Here is a 27839-nt window from a genome sequence, read left to right on the forward strand (position 1 = left end):
CATTAATCATTAAATCAACCGATGATAATAATTGAATGTTATTCTTGTAAAATTTTATCTCTCTCCACAATCAATTTCAAATTGTAATTAGTTAATTTTAGACAATTTGTTTATTGTAATTTAAACTTTACAAGATTTAAAGTCAATTGATTATCCTAATCATTCAATTAAATCACAATAATTAATGGTTTAAACTACAAATGAACATCATTTAGATGATAAAACTTTAATCTTCCTTCATCTCAGTCTACAGAAAAAAACAGTCGCCATTTTGATACCCTTTCCTAAATCTCTATCATCATCATCATCATCTCTCTCTCTCTCTCTCTCTCTCTCTCTCTCTCTCTCTCTCTCTCTCTCTCTCTGTTATCCATTCATCTTTCCAGATCTAACCAAATATCACAGACAAAAAAAACCATTTACCAAACTTTAACCTTCTTTGCACTTTCATCCTCATCCTTATCACCATCTCCATCCTCCTAATCATCATTATCATTTCCCTCCTCATCCTTATTTAACATTGATAATGTTTACTCATTTTTTTGTCTTCCTCATCATTTTTCACCAATGATCATCAGCTAATCACCAAATCCAGGGATTTACAGCAATTTTAATCACGATTAATACAACAGATTCATTTGTACAAATGAAAACCAAAGATTAAGCTTAACCATTTAATTAGCTAATTTAACTAATTCACTCATTCATAATCTAAATCATTGCAAAAAATACATGATATTAATTAACTGCAAGAGCATAAGAAGAAATGAAAATTGCATGAATTATTGCTTATAAATCATTTCAATGAATTCTTTTAAATTAATAAATCAATTTATCCAACAATTGAGCACAATTAGTTTTCTCTTGATCAAAATTAACTATTTCCTCTCCATCCGGTTCCACATATATATTTCCTTCAAATTAACAATTAATTAATGAATATAAGAGAATCTTTTGTATGAAATTAGTAAAAAAAATATCGCTCACAGTTGATAGAGTAATTTAATTGATGACTTGAAGTGATTTATGAATGAATGAGATATCATCAAATTATCCGAAATCAGAATAATAATTCATTTGTAATGTTTCCCCTTCTCGATCAATAACAGATCTAAATCATTAGAATGCTTATCATGCAAAAAGAAATTCAGAAATTGACAAAAAAATTCTGAAAATTCAGTAACATTTTAACCGAGCCTTTTGATTGATTAACATGAGAAGATGTTGAACAAAGCAAAATGAAACAATAAGATTATTAACCTGAGAGAGAGATGATGATAAACTGATGAGAATAGAAGTCAATTGATTTTTCATGTACCATGAAAAGGTTAATCTCAACTTATTCAGAGTTATATCCAGGGAATGGATAATATTCTGATAACTGTCTTATATCTCAACAGAAATGACCTTAGTTGTAGTTCATTGAAAAAAACCTTTTATATCCGTGATTGGCTTTACAGGTGATTCTCATTGATTCATTATAACAATGTAATAAACCTATTCCTAAATGGCTTTTACCCTCGGGTGAGAATTCTGAATATCATGAACATTTATATGCATAAAGATAATAATGTTACCATGTTACTCATTTTCATTGTTATCATAAAGTAACCATGATGATCATTACATGGCCAAGAAAAATGAGAACAGTAAAAGTCCGTTATGACATTGAAAAGAGATTTTTTCTTTGTCTCTCTCCATGAACATCATGATCATTTCATCTGAATAACCCTGAACATAATCTGATCTAAAAACTAAATTGGTCAATCATTTCCTTCCCTTTTCCTACCTATCATTTACTATTCTTCTGTCCCCTCTAATATCCCTTCATGATATAATTTGATTCCATGTTATTCAAGATTTGTTCTGATGAGATTCAATATAATAAGGATGAAAAAGTTCATTCTACACAAAAAAAGAATAAGAAACAAGATTCGAAAATCCATCGAATTTTTTTTCTTATCTAACCTTTATTTTCTTATACTCTATTATTATTGTTATTATTATATTGTCATTCCTTTTGTTGATTTTGATTCTGAATAAACTAAATCATCTTGCGATTGTGATTCCAATTGATGGACATAAAAAGAGCACTGAAATGTAAGTAAATCGATTACCTTGGTTAATATTATTATCATCTGATAATTGAATTGAAACTGAATCAATTCAATATCCAAAGAGGTTTCAACTATTTCCCTTTGACGGACAACTTGATCAATAGAAGCAAAAAACTCCCAATCAATCAAAACATTTGCAAGCACTGAGGTAATTAATTATCAATTTGCAAGCAATTGACAACCAGACAGTTCTGTAAACCAAAAAGAAATGGAAACCTTTAATCATGATTAAATCAATTCAATTATCCTTATTATCATTTGCATCACCTCAGTCAAATTAACTGATGCAAAGCAAATAAACATAATCAGATTTATATTTGCATTCTGATGGCAATTCATAATTATGTTGATCTATTGGTCTATTTACAGTAACCAATTAGCTTTAAATTCAATTAGTAACCTTATTCATGGGGATCGCCGAGTTCAGCCTTGCATGAAAAGTGCGACTTCGTCCTCTCAACACCGAAGCAGCATCAACTTTTTCTCGTGCTTGTACCGGGGAAAAAAGCTAATAAATTATAACTCTCAGCGAGTGTTCATTGCACAAGGACAATTTACAAGGCTGATTTTCATATTCGGTATTCCTCTTGCTTGATTGTTGATCAACAATTAGCTATTCACCAAGGTTCTGATTCCATTGAACTGAATGAACGAATCTAAATTATCAACTTTTGAACATCTTCTTTGGTGACCTCTGTTGGAGAAATTGAATAACTTTTCATTTGACTAATTTCACTTGTGAGGAAATTGATTGTTGTCATTTCCATCATCATGTTTTTAGTCTTGCACTTGATTAAGTATCAGGTTGATGATAGTAAACGATGATAGTTGATAGTGTTAAGATTACTGATGATTCTGCTAATGATTAATCCTGTTGACATTTTCATTTCTATCTGATTACAGTTTGTTGGTAAAGAAGAAAAAGAAACCAATGTGAAAACTTATCTCTTTTAGATTTTTTTGCTTCTTCCTCATCTTCTCTTCCTCAGTAATGGAAGATATTATTTCAATGGAAAAAGTAAATATTTACTCAATTTCAGTTTCATGAACAATCCAAAGTTTACCATGGAAAGTGAATACCCTGAACTCTGTGAATATCCCTTTCAAATTACACACAGATGAAAGTGAATCATTTCAAATGATGATGATTCAAATAGTCTGAAGGAAATTTGCTTGTAAATAGTAAATGAAATAACAAATACTGAATAGTAATTAAATTATTATCATCAATTGTCATCAGTATATCAATTCTATTGAAATTGAGAACCATGAAATGTATTAATATAAATGATTTCATCGTGTTTCATTTATCTTACCATGAAATGAGAGTGAAAAAACCTCAGAATTTATTGATTTGTCAGATTTATTTCAATTTCAATCATTATTTTCACTTTTATCTTGATATCCTCATTAATCTGTCAATTTAATGATTCCAATGAGAGTGAGCAATTTATCAGATTTCATATCGAAACTTTTATGCCATTACTATTTGAATTGGATACCATGAAAAGAGGGTAAATTACCAGGAGATAAAAAATGAATATACATGTGCAGAATACCCTGAATTTTTGAGTAACATACAGACAAATAGGTGAAATTACAAATAAACTGATATTCTGATCGGAAGAAGTTTCCGATAATTTCATCATGTTGAACTAAATCGTTCCAATGAACTATTATTATGATCAATCCTTTTTCATTTGCTAACATGATGAATATCAGTAACCCAGTTTTGATCTAATTCTTTGCCTTTATTTGGCTTTTATCAGATTTTTTCTCTCAACGATCTCCTCACTTCCCCCTGTAACTTATTTTTCTACACCAGAATTTCAGAACTTTCTTGAAAAGGTGATAACTTATATGAAACATTAAAGCTCACAATTGAATGATGGTTTTCACGGTTATTTTGTTTTCCACATCACTTTCATCTTTAAAGCCATTAGATGTTTTAAAATGATCTTCACCTTGCAACTGAACTTCATGATGCAAACTCAGACCATCTTCATCTTTATCCTATTCCACAAGATGAACTTTTCTTATTCTCAAATTTGTTTATCTCTTTTCGTTTTCTTTTTTCAAGTGATCTTTCAACATGATCTTCGCCTCATCTCAAACATAACGATTTCCATTTTTTAAAAGGATCAATTTGAATTCTCGCAACATTTTTCCACTTAAATGAGTGTAGATTCATTTGGATATTACCAACACGTTCAAACCATTGATATAATACCAGAGAATAGGAAAATCCAATATCGAGAGATAGACAGAGAATCATTGATCAAACAAATTCACAATCGATAAACTCACCAGTTTTACCGATACAACGATACGTGATATTGTCTATTAGGTTTATTGTAATTCTATCTAATCTGAAGAAAACAATTAACTAGATTATTTAATCTAATTGGTCAACACTGAATATTCAATTATCCACAAACTAATATCACCATTCAGATTGATTTGTCCATTTGATAGCAGGAATTACGATCAATCAAAATAATATTAACATTCACTTTGATTTCATCTTCTAAACTTAATCAGCTCAAATTAGAAATTAATTAGTATTTGAAATCAATTTGATTATCACTTGACTAGAATTGTAATAACATGAGCCTACGCCTTTACTATTAGTGTTTAAATGTATCAAAATTAATTTTCTATCGAAACAATTGATTAGTAATTTAAGATGAAAAGTCTGATTGTGGTTCTCATTTCCTTTTTAAAAGTCGTTTAGATGTTAATGAATATCGATTGGGCCCTCGGGCGATTTTAAAATTGTCGAAAGAAAAAGTTATTGCTAATCATCGTTGTCATCTGATTTCGATGATTATTTAGACTTACAATTAGTTGATTCGGTTAAGAATTCCATTTTGAAGGATTTGCGTTCATTAATCAGATCACATTTGTACATTTCCAATCTTAATTGCAATTTGATTGAGAGGTTGATTGTTGATCAAATAATCAACTAAATCATTTTGTCTTGATCACGTTGACATGAAATTGAATACAACCTTGATTGTAATTAATAAATTTTTGTAAACAAAAACCTTGCAATCAAATTAGCAGTTGATTAAATTAAAGGGTTAATATTTGGTTGAGTGTTAATATGAAATGTTGATTGATTTAAAAATTTAATTTTCTTTCCTGATCATCATTAATTGATTGTTGTTTTAATTATCGTTGTCCTTTAATTAATTGTTATTTGTTTATAATTATAAACCAAAAATATCAATTGTTGATGGACTAGATTGTTAATTTGTAAATTAACCTCGACAAGAAAAACACAATCAACAGATAACAATTAACGATTAATCGCTCTAATTATCTTGTTAAACATTAGAAATAAATTTTTCTAATTTTAATTAATTGTAATTTCTTAATCATGTTCATTTTCAAGGATCATAAAATGAATGAGAATCAATTAAAACTAATAAATTGATTGATAAACAAACAAATAGCTCGAGGCATATCAGATTAATTACTCTAATAAGCTGATCACAATTAGCTGATTGTAATTTTAAAACTCATTACAATTGTATAGTAACGATTAATAATTTTGTAGATTAATTAAATTTTTGAAATTAAATCAGCTAATCAAAAGTTTTGTCTACTAATCTATTTGTTGGTTTTGCCAATCATCTGGTTGATTGAGTTGTGACAAAATCAATTTATTATTATGATAATTAATTGCAAACTCTAGATTAACGATTGATTTGATTAACATTCAATTGATCACCATTGGTTTGCTTTTTTGTTTGATTGATCACAATAAAGTTACAATTTATTGATTAGCTTTGATCAGACTAATCAGATCGATAATTGAACCAAAATCAGAGATCAATTTATTATTACATTTGCTTACATGATAGTTATCCTTGATTGTGATTAAATTCACGATGATTATAATTGTTATCTGTTGATTGATTTTTTTTATCAACATTTTCCTAACTTATTTTCACTCACAACAATCAATTGATTGTTAGTATCAACATTGAGTAAACAACAGTAACAGTTAATTATTATATTTAATAACAAGCAAATCTAATCTAAAGTTTGAGCAATCAAATTGCTGATCTAATTTCTGGTTGATTGTTGTTTCTCATAGATTATTATTTAATCATTTCCGGTGTTAATTGCAATCACAATCACCTAACAATAAGTAATTAATTTGATGATCGATTGTAAACAAATATTACTCAATAATTGAATAACAATTTCTACCATTAAATGTAACAGTTTAAACTAATCAACAATTTATATTGACATTTAATCACTACCTTACTCTTGATCTACAAAATGTCAATCAGAATGAAGGAAAAGACTAAAAATTATCCACGATAATTAAGTAATCAAGGGAATACTTTTCTCGGTGGTATCTAAAAAACTTCAACTAATTAACTTTATTCGAGTTAATTAAAGTTAAATGAATTTAGAGTTTAACTTGGAAATGTAATTAAGATTCTGTGTCAACTTTTATTCAGATAAAAGTGAAACTATCATGAGGATTCTGATAAAGTTAATCAATGGTTGGGTCATTAGCTGGAGATAATAATGATAATACCGTTAATGGGACAATGGTCATCTCTCTCTCGATTATCGTGATGATTAATTAGATGCCAATGAATTATGTTGACAAAACACTGTCCAGAATAACGCCTACAATGTTGATTATCTTGATAATGATTAAGATAATGATCATTATCATAATCAAATAGAATCATGATCATTATTGTTATCACAATAATCGAGGAATTCATTGAATGTTCAGATAATGATGTAGTCATAGAATCGTAAAGCTTTTTATCAATGAGAAAATAATCCAAATCTATTGGTTATATTCTAATCCATGGTATGGGTCAGTTTTCGAGAAAAAGTTCGTTGGTCATCTGTCCTCAAGTTCGAAGTCTATTTCCTATTCAGTAGAAATCATTTAAATCTAAATCTAATTCAATTTTTGTTTTTTCTTTTTGGCGCCAAATCGAAGAGCATTTTTCAATTTTTCAATTTTTCGTTAATCTTTTTTTTTGAGTTGAAATGATTTTCTCCTAATCAGCCCAATCAGAGTTAACTATTGACCTGATTGATTGATTAAGTTAATTTGATTAATTGAGATGTTGATTCGTTAATTGAGTTTAATGACTCGAGATGATAATAACCTTGAGACTGATCAGAGAAAAGAAAACAAAAGAAAATCATTTCTGACCCAATTTTTTTTCTCACTTTTTTCCCAACGATTTAACAGTTTCACTTTGTAACAATTAAGAAATTATTTGATAATTAACACCAATCATTCATATTTTCCGATTCCAATGAAGGTCATTTTACTAACGACAAGAGTGAACATAAAAAAAAACCAAAGTATCAAAATAATTTAACTTAGACAAGGATAAACTTTGGAAACAATTGATTGTTAAATTAACATTGGAATCAATGGATTCCTTGAGAATGGCTCTGGAAACTTCATCCTAGAAATTGATGAGATCTATTTGTAGATAATAATAAATGAATCAATAGTAATCATCATCATTATCATCATGTTGAGATGATTGTCTCTGATGATGGTTAATGTTATTGCCTTGAATATCTATTAAGGTGTAAGGTTATTGGAATTGCGATTGAATAGACAATCAACTCACGTTTCGATCGTTAATGTGTCCATCAAGTTTGAATTCGGAACAAATTGTGATGGTCAACAAGTTCAGAATAGTAAATTCATTTCATTGTTTTTCTTCATCATCAGCATCCTAAGAGTAATCATGATTATCGTTATTAACATTTTAAATCATTTAACATCGATAATGTCCTTCGATAATGTTTACTTCTTGATTTCGTTTCTTATTGACCAATTGAATTAACTTGATAACATCAATTCTCATGTTTTCCTGTGTATTCATCACATGTTAATAGTATTGATAACAATCAAAAAAGACAAATATTATCACAATTTGATGTTTATTTAATTCAGTTGTCAACAATCAATTGGTCAATTTTGATTTACTTCATATTCACCATTACCTTGAAATTAGAGTTGAAAATCTGTATCTTGATCTTGATTGTGATTAAATTTCATGTGATCAAACTCAATCTCATCTTTAATTGGTGTAGTCTATTTGAAGATTAAATTATTTTCCTTTATCAAATTAACCAACAATTATGACGATTGTGATTGTGATCACTAATCATTATCATTTAATTAGTATTTGTTATTGTTTTTTAATGACGTACAAAATTGTTTAGAAACCTTGATTATGGTTTTAATTAGAGTAACAATTTGTGAGGCTCAATTGATTGTTAATCAAAAATTTGAATTGATTAACCTTTGACAAAATTTTAGAAAGTAATTAACAACCAATACAATCAAATATAATTAACAATTAATTTGGCTAATGGTGACAATGTTACCAAGTTAAGATTCTTAACAATAACAATTAACTATTTTCACTTTTATTAAATTGTCACAACAACACGAGAGAGACAAAAAAACAACACCTAATTGTCATTAATTTGATAATAACAATAAGAAATGTTGATCACTGATCAATACCTGATTTAAATTAATAACCTTGACCCTATTGATTATATTTTTTGACAACAATTAAAATTAAACAGCCAATAAACAATAAACAAAAGAAACACACAAATCAATCATCAATAATTTAATAACATTCATAATTATAAACTGTAATTTGTTACTATTGAAAAAGTTATAAATAAATTGTTGAAATTAAACATTTCCGAGCGACTTTAAATTGTAATTAAGCCTCAGGGTAAAATTAATGATTAAGATAAATTGGAAATAGCAAAAATATTAACTGAGAAAAACAATTAACCAGTTAAAAATAATCAATTTCAACTTCTCCATAATAATCAAATGCGATTGTTAATTACAACTCAGTAAACAATTTAAATGACAAAATTAACAGGAGTCGGAAAAGATGAGAATGATGAGAAGAGAGAGAGAGAGAGAGAGAGAGTGAGTGAGTAAGAAAGTGAATTGGGTGGTCCGATTAATGATCTTGATTGTTATGTTGAAGATGTTGATTGAAAACTCGGCAATTAAAAGTAATTATTAATACAATTTAATTCCGATTGTGAGTTAAGGCTAAATCAAACATTGAATAAAACTAAAAATAAATCATTTGCATCCAAGTGAGTGAGTAGTTAGTTAATCGTGTTTCTTGTCTAATAAACAACATAACTTGTATCATTCAGTTTCACTTACACTTTTTTTGCTAATCAACAACAACTCGTAACGAAACCACTTCGTTACAACGAAACGTAGTCAACATTAAACTGTTATCATTTATAAATCACTTGAACATAATGTTAACCTTTAAAAACTTTAACCAACAATTGGAAACTTTGATTAGTTTATTAGTTAACCAGTGAAAGTTGTTTTTTCGCATTGTTCCAAATCGAATTTGTTGATCGAAGAAAAAAGTTCTTTTTCTCTTTTTTCGATTATTGTTTCTCTCTCTCTCTCTTTCTCTCTATTTTTCCTGATTCTTTGATTGTTCAGATAATCAATTTAAATTGTTTCAAATTTTGTGTCTTTTATCCTTTGGATTGTGTTTTCTGTGATTTGTGTATTAGTGTTTTCATTTGATTGAGTTACTGCAATTTTGTAATTAATTGTTAAAAATTCAATTAACTCATTTGGATTATTATTCAGAACCGGAAGATAAACTTTTCACATTTATTTCCGATTCAGATGTTTATTTATTTTATTCACTATCAATTGTGATATAATCATCATTGTCAATCTAATCATCTTAATTGTCAACATTACAAGATCCAAATTGTTAAGTTTATTTAATTATTAGAAGTTTTTAATTGTTGTCATCAAGTATCACCAAAATAATCAACATCCTAATAACCCACAATTATAATTGAAGCAACTCGGAACAACAATCAACATCATAACTAAATTGATTCTTGAAAAACCTAATTTATGTTTGAATGATTAAAATGAACGTGACTATTTGTTTACAATTAACCTTGATAGTTTAAACTCATCATAACAATCAAGTTAATCACAAAGTAATCATCACAATAATAATTTACCTTCAAAACAAAAAGCCATCACAATTTAGTTACTAATTGTTAGTATTTCTGTTTAACCCCGATCATGGCTGATTTAATCGGTAAATATCAGGCCAAAATGCGCCAATTAGCATCTTCATTAAACGGCGGAAATGGCTCAGTTAAACGATCGATCCCTGAGGCCATTTTAGCAGCTACATCTCCGAAAACTGATTCAAATCGACGAAGCTCATCAATTGTTTCGTTAATCAGTACAGTCAGTAGCAGTTACAGTAATAATAACAACTCTTCAAATAGTCATCAAAACAATAATGTACCTTTCGCATGTAAACCATTACGATTGTGTCAAACACGACACTCGATTCCATCACTCGACTCCATTGAAAAAGCTCAGTTTCATGGTAGATCACCTTCATCATCAATAACAAATTTATCTTCTCCAAGATCATCTTTCTCATCTTCATCATCATGTTGTGAACATCGATGGCAACCTAAGAATCCAAAGTTAGTATAAATATTCAACACTCAATTTAGAACTAAATTACCATGGTTTATTGAATTTCGAAAGAAAGAGATAGAAGAGAGAGAAAAAAATCCAAGATGATGTTTAGTTAATTGATTTTTTTTTTCATTCATTTCCAAATTTTGTCTCTTTACAATTCAATTTGTAACAATTGAACTGATTGTGAATCAAATTGTTAAGATGCTAAGTAGTGACTATTGATCAAGGAAAAACATGATTGAACAAAGAGTCAACTCGAACCTTGGAGACAAAACTTTTTTGGATCAATTAGTTATGACAGCAGAAAATAACGGTACATTTTCGAGTAAAAGTTTCACAAGATTAGTAAGATGACACCTTGATCTTTGCAACTGATAAGTCCTTGTGAGATTTGCAAGATTAATTGTTGCAGATGCGTTTTTTTGGTTGTGTGAAAACGCACGAAAAAAAAACTGTTTAATGTAAAAACGATCAATTAGTTTACTCTTCGGCATTTGACCCTGACCTGTTCTTCAGTCTTTATCATTATTCATCTATCTCTTCACCACCACACTATCATCATATTCATCATTAGCATTCACTCCCCTCCCTTTCTCGTTTCTCCCTCTTCGTTTCCTTTCTTTGAAAAATTTTGTTCCCGCGCCAATTTTGCTTTTTTCAAATGTTTTGGTAGCAAAAAAAATTCGGTTTGCAAACCAATATGACACCAAGTCGATCATCCGCTTCTCTCTCTCTTTCTACATCCTCCTCTCTTTCACCTCCCTCCTTCTCTCTCGCTCTCTCTTTTCACTTATCGACTCTTTTTTTCTGACCTATTCAACTGAACCGAGACCAAACTAACTCATTGACTCAACTCGAAACGCTAAAGCAGCTTAGACATTCACTTAACACGCATCGATTCAAATTGTGCTCAGATCCTTTTACTTACTTTTTTCACCGTTTCTTTCATCTTTCTCTCTTTCCTCATCCTCTGTCTACTTTTCTCTGTCTTCTTTATCATCTTCTTAATACAACAAAACAACAACCGTTTGCTTTAATTGTAAATACCATTAATTTGGTTACAGTTATCATAAAGTTATCTCGAAAATTTAATCACAAAATGATGCTAACGTAATCATTATTATCCTCCTCCCTCATTCCCATCATCATAATCATCTCTATCATCACCCCTTATCATCCTCATCCTCTCAACCTTGTTTTTTGTTAATCACTTAATACCCAATCGGAAGTTAAATTGATTCAAATTGTTATTATCATGTAAAAACAATGCGGTATGAAATTTTCATGTCATTTTGTAGTTTTAATTGTTGAACAATTAATTTTTTGTCTAACTTATTGTTTAATCAAATGGATTTTGACTGGTGAAATTACAAAATACTTAATCAAATATAGTGACCTTAATTATTTCAGTGATAATTGATTAGATTTAATTGTGAAACAGTAAAAAAACAGTTGCAGTTTCATTAAGTGCTTTGATTATGTCACCATCAATATCCATTGGGTCTTGTTGTCTCAATTGTTTCCAACCACCAAAACCAATCAAATCAACACCATCGCCTCCTTCATGTGTTAAAAAATCAACTAATGATCAACCAAATTGTAATAATCATTTAAATTGTTCTCGTAGGACTGCGGCTTTCATCGTGGCCAGTTCAATCTATGGTCAGCTCTTGGTGGTTACCTGTCTGACCTTTTTCACTGCCGAAATCAGGATACCAAATATACCTTTATATTATTTCGAGGTAAGTCCAATTAACTTCTCATCGCTTGATTTTTTCTTACACTTTGCCTTAATTACAACGAGACACTTAATTGTTAACCGTAATTTGATTGTTCTTTTCAGGGCTTTTACCTTTACCTGTATGCAGTTAGTCTTCTGTTTCTTCTTTATGTGTACGTTTATCTGCTTCATGATTTACCGAAAAGTGACCAAAATCGTGAGTATTTAATGACCAATATTCTTCCGCAATTAACTAATTATTTGCTTAAATTCATATCGATCATTCAAACGTCAAAAAATTTCCCAATAACTAATTACTTTGTTCAACTTTTGTATTAATTTTCAAGGTAATTGATTAGTTTCTAAGGTCAGTTGATTAGTTGATGATAATTAAATTGTGACAGGAAATACTAATAGTATCTTAATCTGATTCTTAATCCTTTGTTTCGTGTACTTGGAAATCCATGGAAGCCAACACTTTGATTCCGTTTCCGATTTAAGTTTAATTTTAATGATCGAAGATGAAATTAACATTGAATAATTAGTTAACCATTGTTTAGAAGATTAATTATTGACTAATTGTTGATTCGGCTTAGGTAATAAAGAATTAAATGGCAAAAAGAAAGATAAAATTAGTGAAACTGAAAGATCACATGGATCAATATTCTTGCGAATCGGAGCCGTCGGATTTGGATTAGGAACTATGATCTACAATGGACTCGAATTTGGTTCTTATTTTGAGATTCCATATACTTCCCCATGCTATTCAATACTTTTGGGTAAGTTGATTACAATTAATTAATCAAACTCTCCGCGAATAAGGTTGAAATTAATGTTCTCATAGAAATATAATACATGTAAGTTTGTTATAAATGAACTTCGACTCTAAAAACTTTTATAAACTTCTTTGTCCTTAACATTAACACTTTCGGTGGTTAATCAATTGACTTAATCACTAATTAGATTAACTAAATTGGGTTAGTTGAATTAACGAGCAACTAATTAACTTTTATTGAGTAGATTTGTTTGGTTACATGACTTATACATATAAATCAGCTGATTATCATGATAATTAAAATGAACTTTCCAAAATGAACTCAAACAATCAAAAATTTGATCAATTTAAATTGTTGGGAATCCATTCAAGTCAAGGTTTATTAATTGGATTTATTGTTAATCAAGAAAATTAATAAGCCAAGGTTATTAGAAAAAAACCAAAACAATTAGTGTCTAATCGTGATTGTGATTTACAGAGTTGATCAAATTGATTTAGTTTCAGGTCCCAACAATTGAATATGATATAATAATTAAGAAAAAATTGAAACTTTAAATTGCATGAAATCTAATCAACTTTGTCAAGTTAATTGTCGACTAAATTGTAGCTAATTAACAATCAATAAATTATCACAACAATCGAAAGGTAAATATTGATGATATTATCGATCAATCAGCGAACCTGAACAATGGAAAGAAAAGTTTTTTTTATTCTATTGATGAAGAAGTGAAAAGTGATGAAGAGAAAGAAAAGTTTGTATGATGAAGAAAAGGATGAAGATGAATTGGTAAATCTCTCTGAGTGGCATCTCAATGGTTTGGAAGTGAAATTGACCAAAGAATGTGGTAAAGATGAAGATGACCATTGTAAAGATAAAAGCTAAAGTGATGATGAGCAAAAAAAAGAGAGAAAGACAAAGTGTGAAGAAAATAAAAGCAAATGATGAAAAAGATGAAAGAGGAAGTCGAGAAAGGATGTTGATACTGTGATGTTGGATGGAGATAAAGATTGGTCAGTCAGTTGAATGGTCAGTTATGACTTTTTCGAGATGAGAAACAAAAACGAAAACAGAAACGAAAATACTGGAAACAAGAAAGAAAATGCTGAGATTGGAATGTATTATCACTATTAATATATTATCATTAACATTAGAATGATGATTATACTTCATTGGAACGTATTCTTTATGTTCATCTTCCCTTCATGATATTCGCCTAATATTAAGTCAATATTTATTTGGGAACATTGAAGTAAACACAAACATCTTCCTCATCTTTTTTTTCTTCATCCTCTTCATCCATTTCTTCATTCATCATAATCTTCACAATCTTCATCATCTTTCACCGAAGTTTCCTCACCCACTCGCTCTCTCTCTCTCTCACTTACTCACTATTTTCTCTTCCTCATCCTCTTCACAATGTTTACATCATTTTCCTTTCATCATCCAAACCTCTCATTCAACTTGTTCAGTTACTATCATGTCCTTTTGTCTTGATATTATTTCATTATTATTCGAGTCGAAACTCATCGCGACCATTAAGGCCACTTTGAAATGGATTTTACAATTTCCGGGTTATCTTAACACCTTCGGGAATCATGAAACAACTAATAGCAATCGACACACAAATTACTATGCAATCGATTATGATAATATTTTCTTATTTCTTAATTGTTATCATGGAGTTTTTGTTGAGTTGAAATTAATTTTTCCCAACACTTCATTTCAGAAATAACTTGGAATCTAATATATTTCCATTAACAAATTGTCAGGTAACAATATTAATTTATACCTTTTTCAGTTAATCATTCATTTAATATTTTTATCAATTTCATACTCGTATTGAATTAAATGATAAATGTCAGGTATAAATATTTCATCTCGATCACAATTAACTTAATTTCTTACCGGTAACCATGTTAACTGTCATTTAAAAATATTAATTATCTTTGAAATATCCTAACAAATTAACCTTTACCTTTACCTTGACAACAATTAGCATTCACTTGACGTTTAATTTAATCTTCTTGAACTCAACCAAATTAAACTAATCACATATCAAAGATTATCATCATTATTATAACATGAGGGTGAATATCAATTAATCATTAACACCCTAAGGCTTAATTAACATCAACACAACAAGTTAATTGTCAACTGATATATAAAAAAAGGAAACGTAGAAACAGATAATGTTACAATTAAATCTAATTTGTATTAATATCGCTACTTTGTTGATTAGTGATGATGAGTATTTGAAGGTGATTAGAAAATAAATTGCTATAACAATTTAAATCAATTTGAAACAAAACACTAATCTCAACGGTCTGTTGATTATCATTGTAATCAGTAATTACGATTAAATTTAAATTCAACCCCAACTATTAATAGAAATGTTTTCAATCACAAACAAAAAGACAACAATCAAATTAAGGTGATATAATCAACTAGCCAACTGAATTTGTATCACCTAAAATATATCGACTTTCTGATTGTTGTGATTAAATTTAATTGTTCTTCATTTGTTACAACTAAATCAACTTAATTGTTTGTTGTATTCGCATTCCTTTGATTTAGTTTCTTTTTCTCGATTCTTTGTAATTCGCTATTCGATTAATTGTTCTAATCTCGTTCGAGGACCTTGTGAATTGTTGCTTATCCAACTGAAGCTAATTTAGATCTTATTATTTAAACGATTAGTATATTTACTTAACCTTGTAATTGATGCATTTCAATTACTTTCACTTATGATTAGCACAAATTAGATTAGTAATCTAACCACTAATTCAGTTTTCGAGTGCAATTAACTGAATATTCAAATGTTGGGTTAAATTCAAACTGAATTGAACTTTTCATTTTTGTGTGATTTTAATTGTCATCCTTTATGATCAGATTGATTGTCTCATTTAATCAATAATATTCACAATACTTATCATAATGATTATCAAGTTTAACAGCTAATCAAATGTAATTGTTAATCTCAGTTGTTTAATTTTTAGCTCCAACAATTATTGTTACAATAATCAATTGAACATTCTGATTATCTCATGGATTGAATGATGATTAATTTGATTATCTTTACAATTTGATGAAGATGTGAATGACTCTTGAGGAAAATGATGTTTATCTAATCAATAGCAATAATAACAATCAGTTAATCAAATTAATTGATTGTTTCATCATGTAAATGTTGATTGTGAAGCATCATATTGATCTCATCTAAATTGTGATTCATGATTGGAAATCAATTTCTCACTTGATATAATAAACACTGCATTTAAATTGCTCACTGATCAATAAAATTATTGCTAAATGATTGGGAAAACTGATGATAATCAACTAACAATTGAAACTTATCATGTGATAATATTTAGTTATTCAATAAACATAATCAGTTTAATGATCCATTAATTTATGAATAAATTGTTGTAAATCATAATTATTAGCTGTTAATTGAGTGATAATTTCATCATGTGTAAGTTTAATTGTTATTACAACATATTCATTGTTGATAAGTTGAGTATCCACTTGATTATTCAAAATGGTTAAACATGATGATGAAGTTTAATTGTCAGATTGATTGAGAGAAAAGGATTAATGATAAATGTCTTATTGATGATTAAAATTACACCGAAATTGCTGAATAATCATGATTAACATGATTTGTTGATTGTTCGTAATTGTTTCCTTTGTTCTGACTAAGATTTTTTTCCTCCTCTCAGCAAAGTTTCCATTTCCATGGAGCTCAGGAAGTTTACGTTCAATTTTCACCCTTGAAATTGATTGACTAGTTTCATGGTTGAGATAACGTTATTGCTCAGATGAATTCTGTATTATGATGAGGATGATAAAAAAAACACCAAAGATTTCGTTATTTTCATGATGAAAGTAACCAGAAAAGTAAAGACTTTAGTTCAACTTGGATGGAGCAAAAAAAGTTACAGTGATCACTTTAATAACAATTGTCAGGGTTTTTTGCTATTGCATTTACAGAATTTTTTTTGGAAACTACATCCATCATCCTAACCCTCCACAACCTCCTCATCCTTATCCTACCCCTCATATCATCATCATCATCATCATTATCACTATTATCATTATCATCTCCTTTTCTGACCTTTTATAACCTAGAAAATAATAATCACCATTATCGTGTTACAATGTTGATAATCATCAGAATCAGGGTGACAATCCTTTTCCATTAGAACTCCTGAAATGTTATAATACTTTTTTTCACTCATCATTTCCATCCTCATGTTAAGTATTCTGTAATTTACCTGAACTCAGGATGAAATTTCCTTCCTTGCTGAAACTATTATCTTCATTTTTCTTTCCCCATTCAAACATAACCATTTATAACTATTATGTAATCTAACATTTAACTCCCAGGAATCATGATAACATGATGATGGTGTTAATGGTGATTGAGAAAAAAAAGAAAAACTTTTTCTTATCTGATAACAAATTCACAGTTTACCTTTAATCGGTTATCAGAATTTCTCAATTTTCTATTATATTTCAATCTTATCTCTATCGAATCGTCATAAGAGTATCAATTAAATTGATCATTAGACTATGATAATCAATCAAGAAGCGATTTAGTTATTATATGAACAATAGATTGGGGAAGTTGATTCATTTAATCTTATTAATAAAAAGACAATTAACTTGATTGTCAACCAAAAGTTTAGAGAAAATAATCTGAGATAAAATTGTGAGCAAAAAGTTGAATCTCATTAATATTATCATTCCTTTGTCATATTGATTCAGAATAGGAAACAATCATATCAGGGAAAAAAATATCATCCATTTTATTTGATAAATTTATTTTATTATTTTCTTTCATTCATCAGCAAGAATAAGTTGCAGTTGAGAGGAAGGTTGAACTTCGAACTAATAAGAAAAAAGTTCTACTTAGATTGATGAAGATGCTGATTTGATTGTTCGAGGAAAAGTTTCTTAGAACTCATTTTTTATCCTTTGTAATTCATAATCGATGTAACATTTTTTTCTGCCAACAGTTAAATTAGCAGCTATTTAAATTGCATCATCGAATTAACTTTTTTCTCTCTCTCATTCTCTGCGTTAATTAATCAGTTTTCTAGCTGATTGTGATAATTTAACTATTATGAATCATGAAGGTATATTTCATGATGATTTATCTGCATCTTAGCGATCATTATATTCAGACAATTAACTTGAAACGTGTAATTTTCATTTGCAAAAATTGCTGAATCCTTTTGATGAAAATATGATTAACATTAGGAACACTAATCTTTTTTTCTCATATAATACTAACACTTGAAAACTCTGAGTTCTAGTAACTTTCCATGTTTATCACCATGAAAAATATAATAATAATTTGATAGGTTGAAGTTCAACCTTTCGCTATAAATCAAAGGAATCCACCATCTGATTGATTAGTTGAATTGTCATTCCATTCAATTGTGATAACTGTTAATATGATTATCGTCATGTTACATATTGTAAAGAAACATTTATCAGCAGATTCACAAGAATTGATCTACTGAGAATACTCAGAATCTTGTTACCTGTCCTTGATTTAGATGATTGATATTCATTATTTTCCCTGTTTTTCATCAATCGGGACAAATTACCTTTCACTTTATCATGAGACACGTTTCATGTGATGCCAATTAATTAAGACTCTGAATAAATTGATAGATATTGAAAGGTTACAAATGAGTGAGAACTACTGAACTTGCCATGGAAATCTGTTCACCCTGATATGTGTTCAGATAATAACATAGATTAATTGTTGATATTAGTTAATTGTGAGCGTTTCTATTTTCTTCATCTTCATCATCTCAAGTCTAGGGTGATAATGAACGTAAATTAATATTAATCAATTGTCGTCAATGATAAAAGGTTATATCAATTACGCAAAGTTTGATGATATAAATTGGATTAGAAAACAATACCAAGACCAAAAGCAATGATATAAATGATTGAATCATTTTGGTTGATGAAAATTGAACGATCTCCTTTTTGGAATCAATATATTATCAGGATGAAAAAAAAGATAAATTCCTTCAGAATTGATATGAACACAGGATATCCTGATAATCTCTCACTCTCTTCCAATCTCACTTGATTCTGGATCAAAAAACTTACGTCAGAAATTTAGTTGGTCGTTAATATGAAATCGTAATATTATATTTTTATCCAATAAACAGTAACGTCAAGGAAAAAGAAAGATGAAGATGATGAAATTCTGCTTCGATTCTTATTCCAAATAAAATGATGAGAAAGTTCAATCTACCATGACTTCACCATGAAAGAGACTGAGAGACAAAAAACTCACTAGAACTATGAATTGATAAAATGAGAAAAGAAAAATATAAACATCTTATTCTTGAGCATGAAAAAAAGTCTAATCCTATCTGAGATGAACTCCAATTTGATCTGAAGATATAAATTGTTCATTTTCATCTTTCATCGTCTTGATCATCTTCATCTTCATCTTCATCTTATCTTTTATCCTCATCTCAGTGACATCCAATAAATAAGATGAGATTGAATGAGTTTGAAAGTAAAACTTGAAAGATGATAAAGTGAAGCAATATGATTAAGGAAAAGCTCGAGAAAATGATGATGAAGATACAAGAGAAAAGCTGAATGAAGATGGTGATGATTATCATGATGATGTAAAAGACGATAATGTTTCCAATGTTTTCTCTGAATAAGTTTATTAAAGCGAATACAATAACCCAGAATTTAACCCTTCCATTTTCATTGTTATTTACATAATCATTGGGAATTATTGTTCATCCTCATTGTGTATGAATAATGATGATATTCATCTTGCTGCATCATCATTATTACAATGAAACAACATGAAATTAAGTTTTAATCAGTTGAAAGGAAACAGTTAGTTAACTGTTACTTTTTTAAGATTGTTCACCCAAATGGATAAGATTTATTACCAGTCATCATAATTATTTCATCTTTTTTTCATATGCTAATTTTCACCCTGAATATTTGACTCATTTGGTTCCATGAGAGCTTTACAATTCTCAAATCGGTTCCATGTTTGGGTTTTCTCGTTGTTTTTTGGTTATTTCAATTCGATTGCAAGTAAAGATCTTCATATTGATAATCGATCTATTTTCTCATTTTAGAATTTCTCTTTTTCGGATACAATTGCTTTTCTAGTTATCGATAACAATAGACTATTATCTGATCAGTTTGATCTTTTATTCGATGAAAATTCTCATGGTGATTTTCGGTGAAATTTTCTGATGCCTTTTTTCTCACAAAATTGTTTATATTCTTGATTCAGTTGATGATTATCACCATGTTTTACTCATCTTATTGTTGATTCCATGTTTATGGGATGAAAGAATGTTGAATGAGTGAAGGAAAGAAAAGGATTTGAAGGATTCATTGGCTGAGAAAAAGTTCATCTTCGAACTTGATTTTTTTCTTCTTTTTTTCGCTTTGATCAAAGATCTACACACACATTCACCTCATCAACTTGTTCCATTCAATGGAAGTTAAAATTTCTTGATATTTTATCTTTTATTCAGCTCATTTCAATTCTCAATGGAATCAGATGAACCTTAACTTTCATCATCAGAACTTCGAGCCATTTGATCGGAGAAATTTCAACAATTTTCTCAATCTTTGTTTTTGTTTTTCGAACCTCAAACACGAAAAGAAAATTAATCTCATCAGTATTGAAAAATGTTCACTTTCTCTTGGAAAATCATGATCTTGACGTTAATCAAGTTGAGAATTGGAATTGAATTCGTTTCTTTCTACTACTAAAGGTATTCTCATCTATCTTTGTTGAATCGAAATAGAAACAAATAAAACATGATGAAAATAATGATCATTGTTTCATAAATCACTTTAGTTCAATTTAGGAATTCAAGAAATCACAGAATCGATAACTAAACTCTAATTGTTTCACAGGAAAATGTTTCTTAATACAATTTGATTCTATGGTTTTATATATTTACAAGCAAATACAAGTTGATGAGGATAATTTAGCTCAGTAATTAATCAATAGTTTAACCTAATTATGTTCTTGATTAGTGACATTGTTAATAAACTTGTCAGAATACTTCATGTGTCCAACAAACTGTGTACTTTTAACACGCGAGGATAATCACAATTTACTTATCCCACTCTCCTCATCTTCCTCATCTTCTTCATCCTCCAACTCCTCACGATGCTCATCATTATCATTCTCAGCATTCATAATATTCTTAGCTTGAATCTCTCTCTCTCTCTCTCTCTCTCTCTCTTGAACTTCGACTTTTACCCTCAAGAGAATCAAAGTTACAAATGAGATGATCTGATCATAATGGAGTTTAACTTTTTTTCTCTTTTGGTCTAATGAAGTTAATTTTAATTGTAGCCAATTAAGATGTCAATTTAGACCATAAATCAAATGAAAAATTGCTTTTGATGAGAATGACGAGAAAAGCTAACAAAAGATTCGATCTATTATCATGGTTATTATGGATTCAGTTGAAAGTATTTGGCTGTGATTGTAACAGAAAATTGAGTTGAATGCTTTTTGCTTTATAAAAAACATACTCGTAATAATAATACACAAAACAATAACCTAAGGTTATTTTATCATAGACAAAAGCGACTGTGATTTATCAGCAATCAATGGTTTATATTTGAATGAACAATTTGATCTGTAAATTTGTATTCCGTTGAAATGAGTTGAAAATACTAGGGAATAATTTTAAATAATGTAAAACTTTCATTGGGTTTTATTGAAATGTGAAAACTATTCACTCAGATTTTAGTCAATCTCCTGAGATTATTATTTGTAAAGTCTATGGTGAAAAAATTACAATATCATGAGTGAAATTTTTAAATTGTTCATGTTGGAGCCTTGAAGCATTTGCATGAACAATGATAACGATGATTCTTACAACTTTTGCATTTTAAATTTACATCACTTATTTTACAAATATTTTTTTCAACTTTGACCCTAAGATTGAGTTGAAATGAACATTGATCCATTAAATTGCCAATGATAACCTTTTTTTGTTCATCATGATCATTTAGTAACGCTACAGTTTCCTGATTCCCTTGAGTAACATTTATGAGTGAAATTATAAAAGGATGAGGAAAACAGAGAGAGAGAGAGAAAGAGAGGGTCAAGCTCATTATAATCAAATCATGGGTGGACATTATCATTACCATGTTGATGGACTTTCCTTCCTCCTTTACCCTTCTCATTTTACTCAGTCCATGTTGAACAAGTTGAATTTTTCTTCGTGACTTTTCATGTATTTTGACTTTTCGCTGAAAAATGAAGTTACATTTCCCTGTGGGAATCTTGTCTTTTTGTCTCTCTCTCTCTCTCTCTCTCTCTCTCTCTCTCTCTCTCTCTCTCTCTCTCTCTATCATGTTTTTCTCAAAACTTTCCTGTGTAAAGTTTGTAAGAACAAACTTCATCTATGAACATTTACCATTGGAGAAAAAAGGTTAACATGTTTTCTGTCAAAAAGAAAAAAAGAAATATTTTATTCTTATTCTCTAGATTTCTTTTTTCATTACCTTTACCTATTCTGTTTTTATCTGACTGTAAATTCGTCAGAATCATTCCTTACTCTTCCTTATTCTTTATCTTCACACTTGAACATGAAACGATTATTTCCCCTGAGAGATTGAGCAATAAACTACAGCTTAAGACATAATTTCATCTTGAATTTGTCCTTAAATTATTCAATGATTTATATTAATTCATCTTCTTCCAATCGTTTAATCTTTGACTTTACAGACTAATTTGATTAACCCAATGACTATTGTGATTAACATAACATAATATAACATTTAAGATTATCAATAATCATTATTGGAAATCAAAGTGAAATTAATCTAATTGTATTCCAAAGATGATCCAATCATGTAATCTACTAATTGTTATTAGTGGTAACAATCAAAATCCCAAGTAAATATAATGGTTGACAATTGTAATTGTTATGATTGGAGAGATATTTAGATTTATTCTGAATGGGAAAAACATTGTTTCTTATCATGATTCCTCAAGGGAATACCATTTTGATGAGGATGCTGATGTTTGAAACCTCGCCCTTCATGAAATATTCATGTTGAAGGTGAAAAACTTAACCAATACCGGACAATTGATTTTTGTACCATGAAAAATTTTCACAATGTAATATATGGGATATAAAATACGAATGATGGAAAGGGAATGATTCTGATTAAGATGATGACAAGATTCATCTTCTGTTCATCATCTTTATCAGGGGAGCCAAAAAATGCGATTCAGCAAACATAATCTTACACAATATTTCAACAAGAATCTCAATTCTGATGGAAACAACTAAATAGACTGAGAAATATGAGAGAGGATGACAGGGGAAGACGAGAGAGAGAGAGAGTTAGGTGGGAAGACGAAAGGATGAAAGATTAGGTTGAGTGGGATATGAATAATTCATTTGATTTATGAGCATTTTGACTGGAAAATGTTTTTATGAGAAACTTTTTTCTCCTTTTACCAAACAACATTGCATTTTATTGTTACCTGAATGATAATTAAATTTAATCATGGTTAACCATCAGCTTATTCATCAACAGACTCGTATTAATTACATTATCATGTCATTACTATGTTGATAAAACTTTGAAATTCAAAAATAGTTCAATAGCATGAGCAACTTTGAGTCCGAAAATATTTCAATATTTTATCAAATCGACAAGAGGAAAATTGAAATGTTTACTTTAAATAACATAGACCATATACTCTCTATATCTCATTGGGATTATAATTAATTAGCCAGCAAGATGTAACAATTATATAATCTAATTGAACATGATGATAAACCTTAATTCAAATTACATATTCATGATTATCAACATTTTGTTAAAATGATCAAACTGATTAATTGTTTTATTTAATATCTCTAGGAGTTAATCCGGTTCTTCAAGCAACATTTACATTTGCCCAAATGTATTTCATTTTCACCTATTCTCGGCTCATGATTAATAAATTTAAATTAATCGCTCGAATTGGATTAATGCATCTTGTTGGTACCAATATCTGCGTTTGGATCAGAACTTTGGGAAAGGAAACACTTCAGGTAATAAATTGATCTTTGATTGGCTTATTGATCAACCATTTTGATTGATTAATCTTTTTCTTCTTCTTCATTGACAATTATTAGGAATTGAAAGCTACCACATCTCATTCATTTCTGGAAGAGTTAATCTTACCTTTACGAACCGAACTGAGACCTTTCAATCGTACCAATGCTACCATGCATTTCAATGAAATGAACACTTCGAATCCATGTCAGAAAGAGCAGATTATGGGAAGTATTCTGGCTGATACTTCACCCTATTTGTATCCATTCATTGTTGAGTATTCATTGATTGGAGCTGCCTTTTTGTACGTAATGTGGTCAAACATTGGACGTAACTCGAAAACTTTATCTGACCATTGTCCATCTCTTCCTTCATCACCTGGAACTGGAGTTAATATCGATAGTTTATCAACCTCAAGTCGAGAATCATCTGCTTTAGTTTCCCATTCACTTTATTCTTGCCTAGGATCAAGTAAAGGTAACATTTAGTTTCCAAGTTGTTGATTGTTGATTTAACTTCTTTCATAGGAATTTAATTTATTCCTCACAATTAACATACTCATTGACTCATGGAAATTTACGGAATTTATTTTTCTTGGATATTCAGGTTTATTCTGTGGATTCTTATTCTTGGTTGTTTCGATAACCTCATTGATTATTTTCTTTGTCCTTGTTCATCATCCAACTTACAATCTCTTGGCGACATTGATTAGTGACATTTCTCACTCGACTCTATTGATACTCAGCTCACTGGCGATCATTTTGGCCTATTTTAAGATTCGAAAACTTCGATTCCAACCAGGTAAGCAAATCATGATGATAAGAAGTTTTCTCTCAATGAATGATTGAAATTTCACTCAGTACGATTAGTGAAGATTAGAAAGACAAGAAAATAAATTAGCTGTTACCATGAAATTCACCGAGTGAATAATTAATGAACTGATTGTTTAGCTGATAACAATTGTTACAAACAGTTAGTATTCTGATATCTTCTGGTTTTAGAGATTAATTTTTAAGCAAATAGTAATCAATTGTTGTAATCAATTTCTAAATGAATGAGCAATTTAGATCACACTGAATGAAACCTTTTGTTTTTTCCAAATTATTGCAAGTAATAATACTTTGATTCACTTCAATTAATTGTATCAACATGAGATTTTAACTGTAGAGTTACACTCAATGGAACTGAACTTTCTGAGCTTTTCTGTGCTCCTCTAATAACCAGAAAGTAACACCAAGTAAACATTGTGGATAACCATTGGAGGGATTTTGTTGATAGAGAGAGAGAGAGAGAGAGGAAATTCAGACCGAGTAAAGTAAATGATCATTCGAGAAGATGACCTAAAGAGCTATTACTCTGGCTATTACTGGCTAAAGAGCTATTACTTATTAACCATTGGCTTAACTGGCCTCACTTTTGTTTCCCTCTTAAACCTTAATAAACTTGGATGCTAAGAAGAGCTCGGGGTTAACCTAAATTAAGGGGAGACCTTTGGTCCCTTTGGTAACCAGGAAGAAATAAAAGTTGAAGTTGATTGTTTAGAATGAGAAAACTTCTTATTTACTAGCCTGTTTCATGGTCTCTTCACACCCATTTCAAAGTAACATCAGAATTTCCATTTCAAACTATAAACTCATAATAGAAAAAAGTTCTCAAGTTAAGTTTCTTTTTGTTACATGATAAACATTTAATGTCTTCTCACTGTTTAACTTATTTTATCGAGATTTTCAATTTCGTCGACTTGTCATCCCGATGGAAAAAAAAGTTCCATCAAAAACTATTAACATGTCAATTTTTTCTCGTATCAGCACATGAACTTTAATAGATGAAATCGATCATACGTTTAGAGTGTATATTGGAGATTCATATATAGATAATGATTGAATTGTATAAAAAAAGAATCAAATTCTCTCACTGAATCGTTTGCTTTCATTCAGAACTTTTTGTCACCTCGAACTAAGTTGTTCATAAACGCATTTTAACACGATATCTTTTTCTCTCTAATATTTATTTCTTTCGTCATAATGATGACCATTATTTGAAGTAAATTGTTGACCAATAAATAAAGTTGTTCTATTATCATTTCGATTTTTTTGTTATCTTTAATAGTTGAGGTAGATTTAAAAAGCATTAGACTTATCATCCAATTGAATCTTATTTTAAACAATTTCAATGTATTCGAGTCACGAAAAAGACTAACCCTCAACAAAGACACTTTTCTTTGGTCTGAAATTTTCTCTCTGAAATCTTTATGAGAATATTACTCGATAATATCATGTCATTCTTTGTTTACCTTTTTCATTTTCAGGAGTTCATGAAACTGCTGACGGAGGCTTACGTGACCTACTCCTTCGTATCGCCGCCTTTGGCTTGTATGTTTACTCGTTGTTTGGAGTAATCGCTGGAGCGATGGATTTATCGTCTATGCAACATTTTGCTGTTCTGATTACATCAACATTGACCATTATCCAAGTAAGAGAAAGTTGCATCTATTTATTAATATCTTGAGTTTTCGACACAAGAATCACGCTATCAGCTAATGTTGAGGCGAAATCACTCAACAGAAACAAATGGAAATCATTTGTCTTTGAAAATCAATAAACTGCAAAAATATTGCGAATGATCTGATTGCGATTAAATTATTAATACTTATTTAAACTTTCATCTATTTACAGGTAACACTCCAATCGCTATTCATTTCAGATGTTGTTTGCCGCAAGCGAACGAGTCTTAAACAGCCCGGAAGACAATTGATCACTTTCTTGCTAATCGCTAATCTCACTTTATGGGTCATTTACACTTTCGAAATGCAAAAGGTTGAAGCTTCTCCCGTTCAACTACGAATCTATGGCTTCTCAACTTGGGCATTGATCGTTCGTATCACTTTACCATTATCGATTTTCTATCGATTCCATTCTGCCATTACATTCGCTGAAGTTTGGAAAAACTCATACAAATGATCTCATCATCGCTCATCAACTAATAATATTCGTATTTAATCAAACTGATTAGAACTCTTTTTTTCTACATAAAATCGACTCATTTTTTCACATCTCATTTAACCTCATTTCTTTTCATTTGCATCTTATTATATCCCCAGGGCTGCAAAGTTCAAATCGGACAATTTTACAATTTAATTGTGAAACAAACGATCGTAAATTGATCAAATAAAATTTTTTACTATTGATACGAAAATCAAATCGAAGAACAAAGTTTTTTTCGAGATCCTCTTCTTTTCACAATGAAAAATGTTGAACAATTACGGAAAACAATCAAGAATCATAAGTAATTAATCATCATTAATGAACATCATGACAACATAAAGAATAACATTTTACTCATTTACAAATCTCTACGCTCTTGAATATGATGAGCACGATTAACAGTTAAAGCCCCCAGGCTATAACCATCATCACCATTAATAATCATCAATGTGTTTCAGCAATCACAATGAGCATTTTGCTTATCAAATGTGTCGATGATATAATGTCAGTTATAGCGATACACTCTGTCTTGAGGCTGGACAGGGGTTGACACATGCGTTCTGGTAAATCAATTATCAATAATACTCATACTAACTATCG

At 29.5% G+C, this 27839-nt stretch overlaps 1 protein-coding gene across 5 annotated transcripts in view; it reads left to right on the forward strand.

Moving 5' to 3' along the window:
- LOC128385708 (proton channel OtopLc-like) overlaps positions 1 to 27312 on the forward strand; it is a 29630-nt gene extending 2318 nt beyond the window's left edge. For 2 of the 5 annotated variants that reach the window (XM_053344601.1, XM_053344602.1), the window contains 8 exons: positions 12290 to 12404; positions 12506 to 12599; positions 12979 to 13161; positions 24079 to 24251; positions 24336 to 24732; positions 24862 to 25056; positions 26564 to 26727; positions 26931 to 27312. In XM_053344601.1, the coding sequence (XP_053200576.1) occupies positions 12290 to 12404; positions 12506 to 12599; positions 12979 to 13161; positions 24079 to 24251; positions 24336 to 24732; positions 24862 to 25056; positions 26564 to 26727; positions 26931 to 27215 (1606 nt within the window). In that variant the 3' untranslated portion in view covers positions 27216 to 27312. Of the gene's footprint in view, positions 1 to 9775; positions 10665 to 11554; positions 11934 to 12289; positions 12405 to 12505; positions 12600 to 12978; positions 13162 to 24078; positions 24252 to 24335; positions 24733 to 24861; positions 25057 to 26563; positions 26728 to 26930 lie in introns of those variants that run through there. The other 3 variants (XM_053344600.1, XM_053344599.1, XM_053344603.1) reach the window with 3 other exon arrangements.
- The last annotated feature ends 527 nt before the right edge of the window (positions 27313 to 27839 follow it).

The sequence above is a fragment of the Panonychus citri genome, unplaced genomic scaffold (assembly GCF_014898815.1).
Source record: "Panonychus citri isolate SS breed McGregor unplaced genomic scaffold, ASM1489881v1 Contig00050, whole genome shotgun sequence".
In the NCBI taxonomy this organism is placed as follows: domain Eukaryota; kingdom Metazoa; phylum Arthropoda; class Arachnida; order Trombidiformes; family Tetranychidae; genus Panonychus; species Panonychus citri.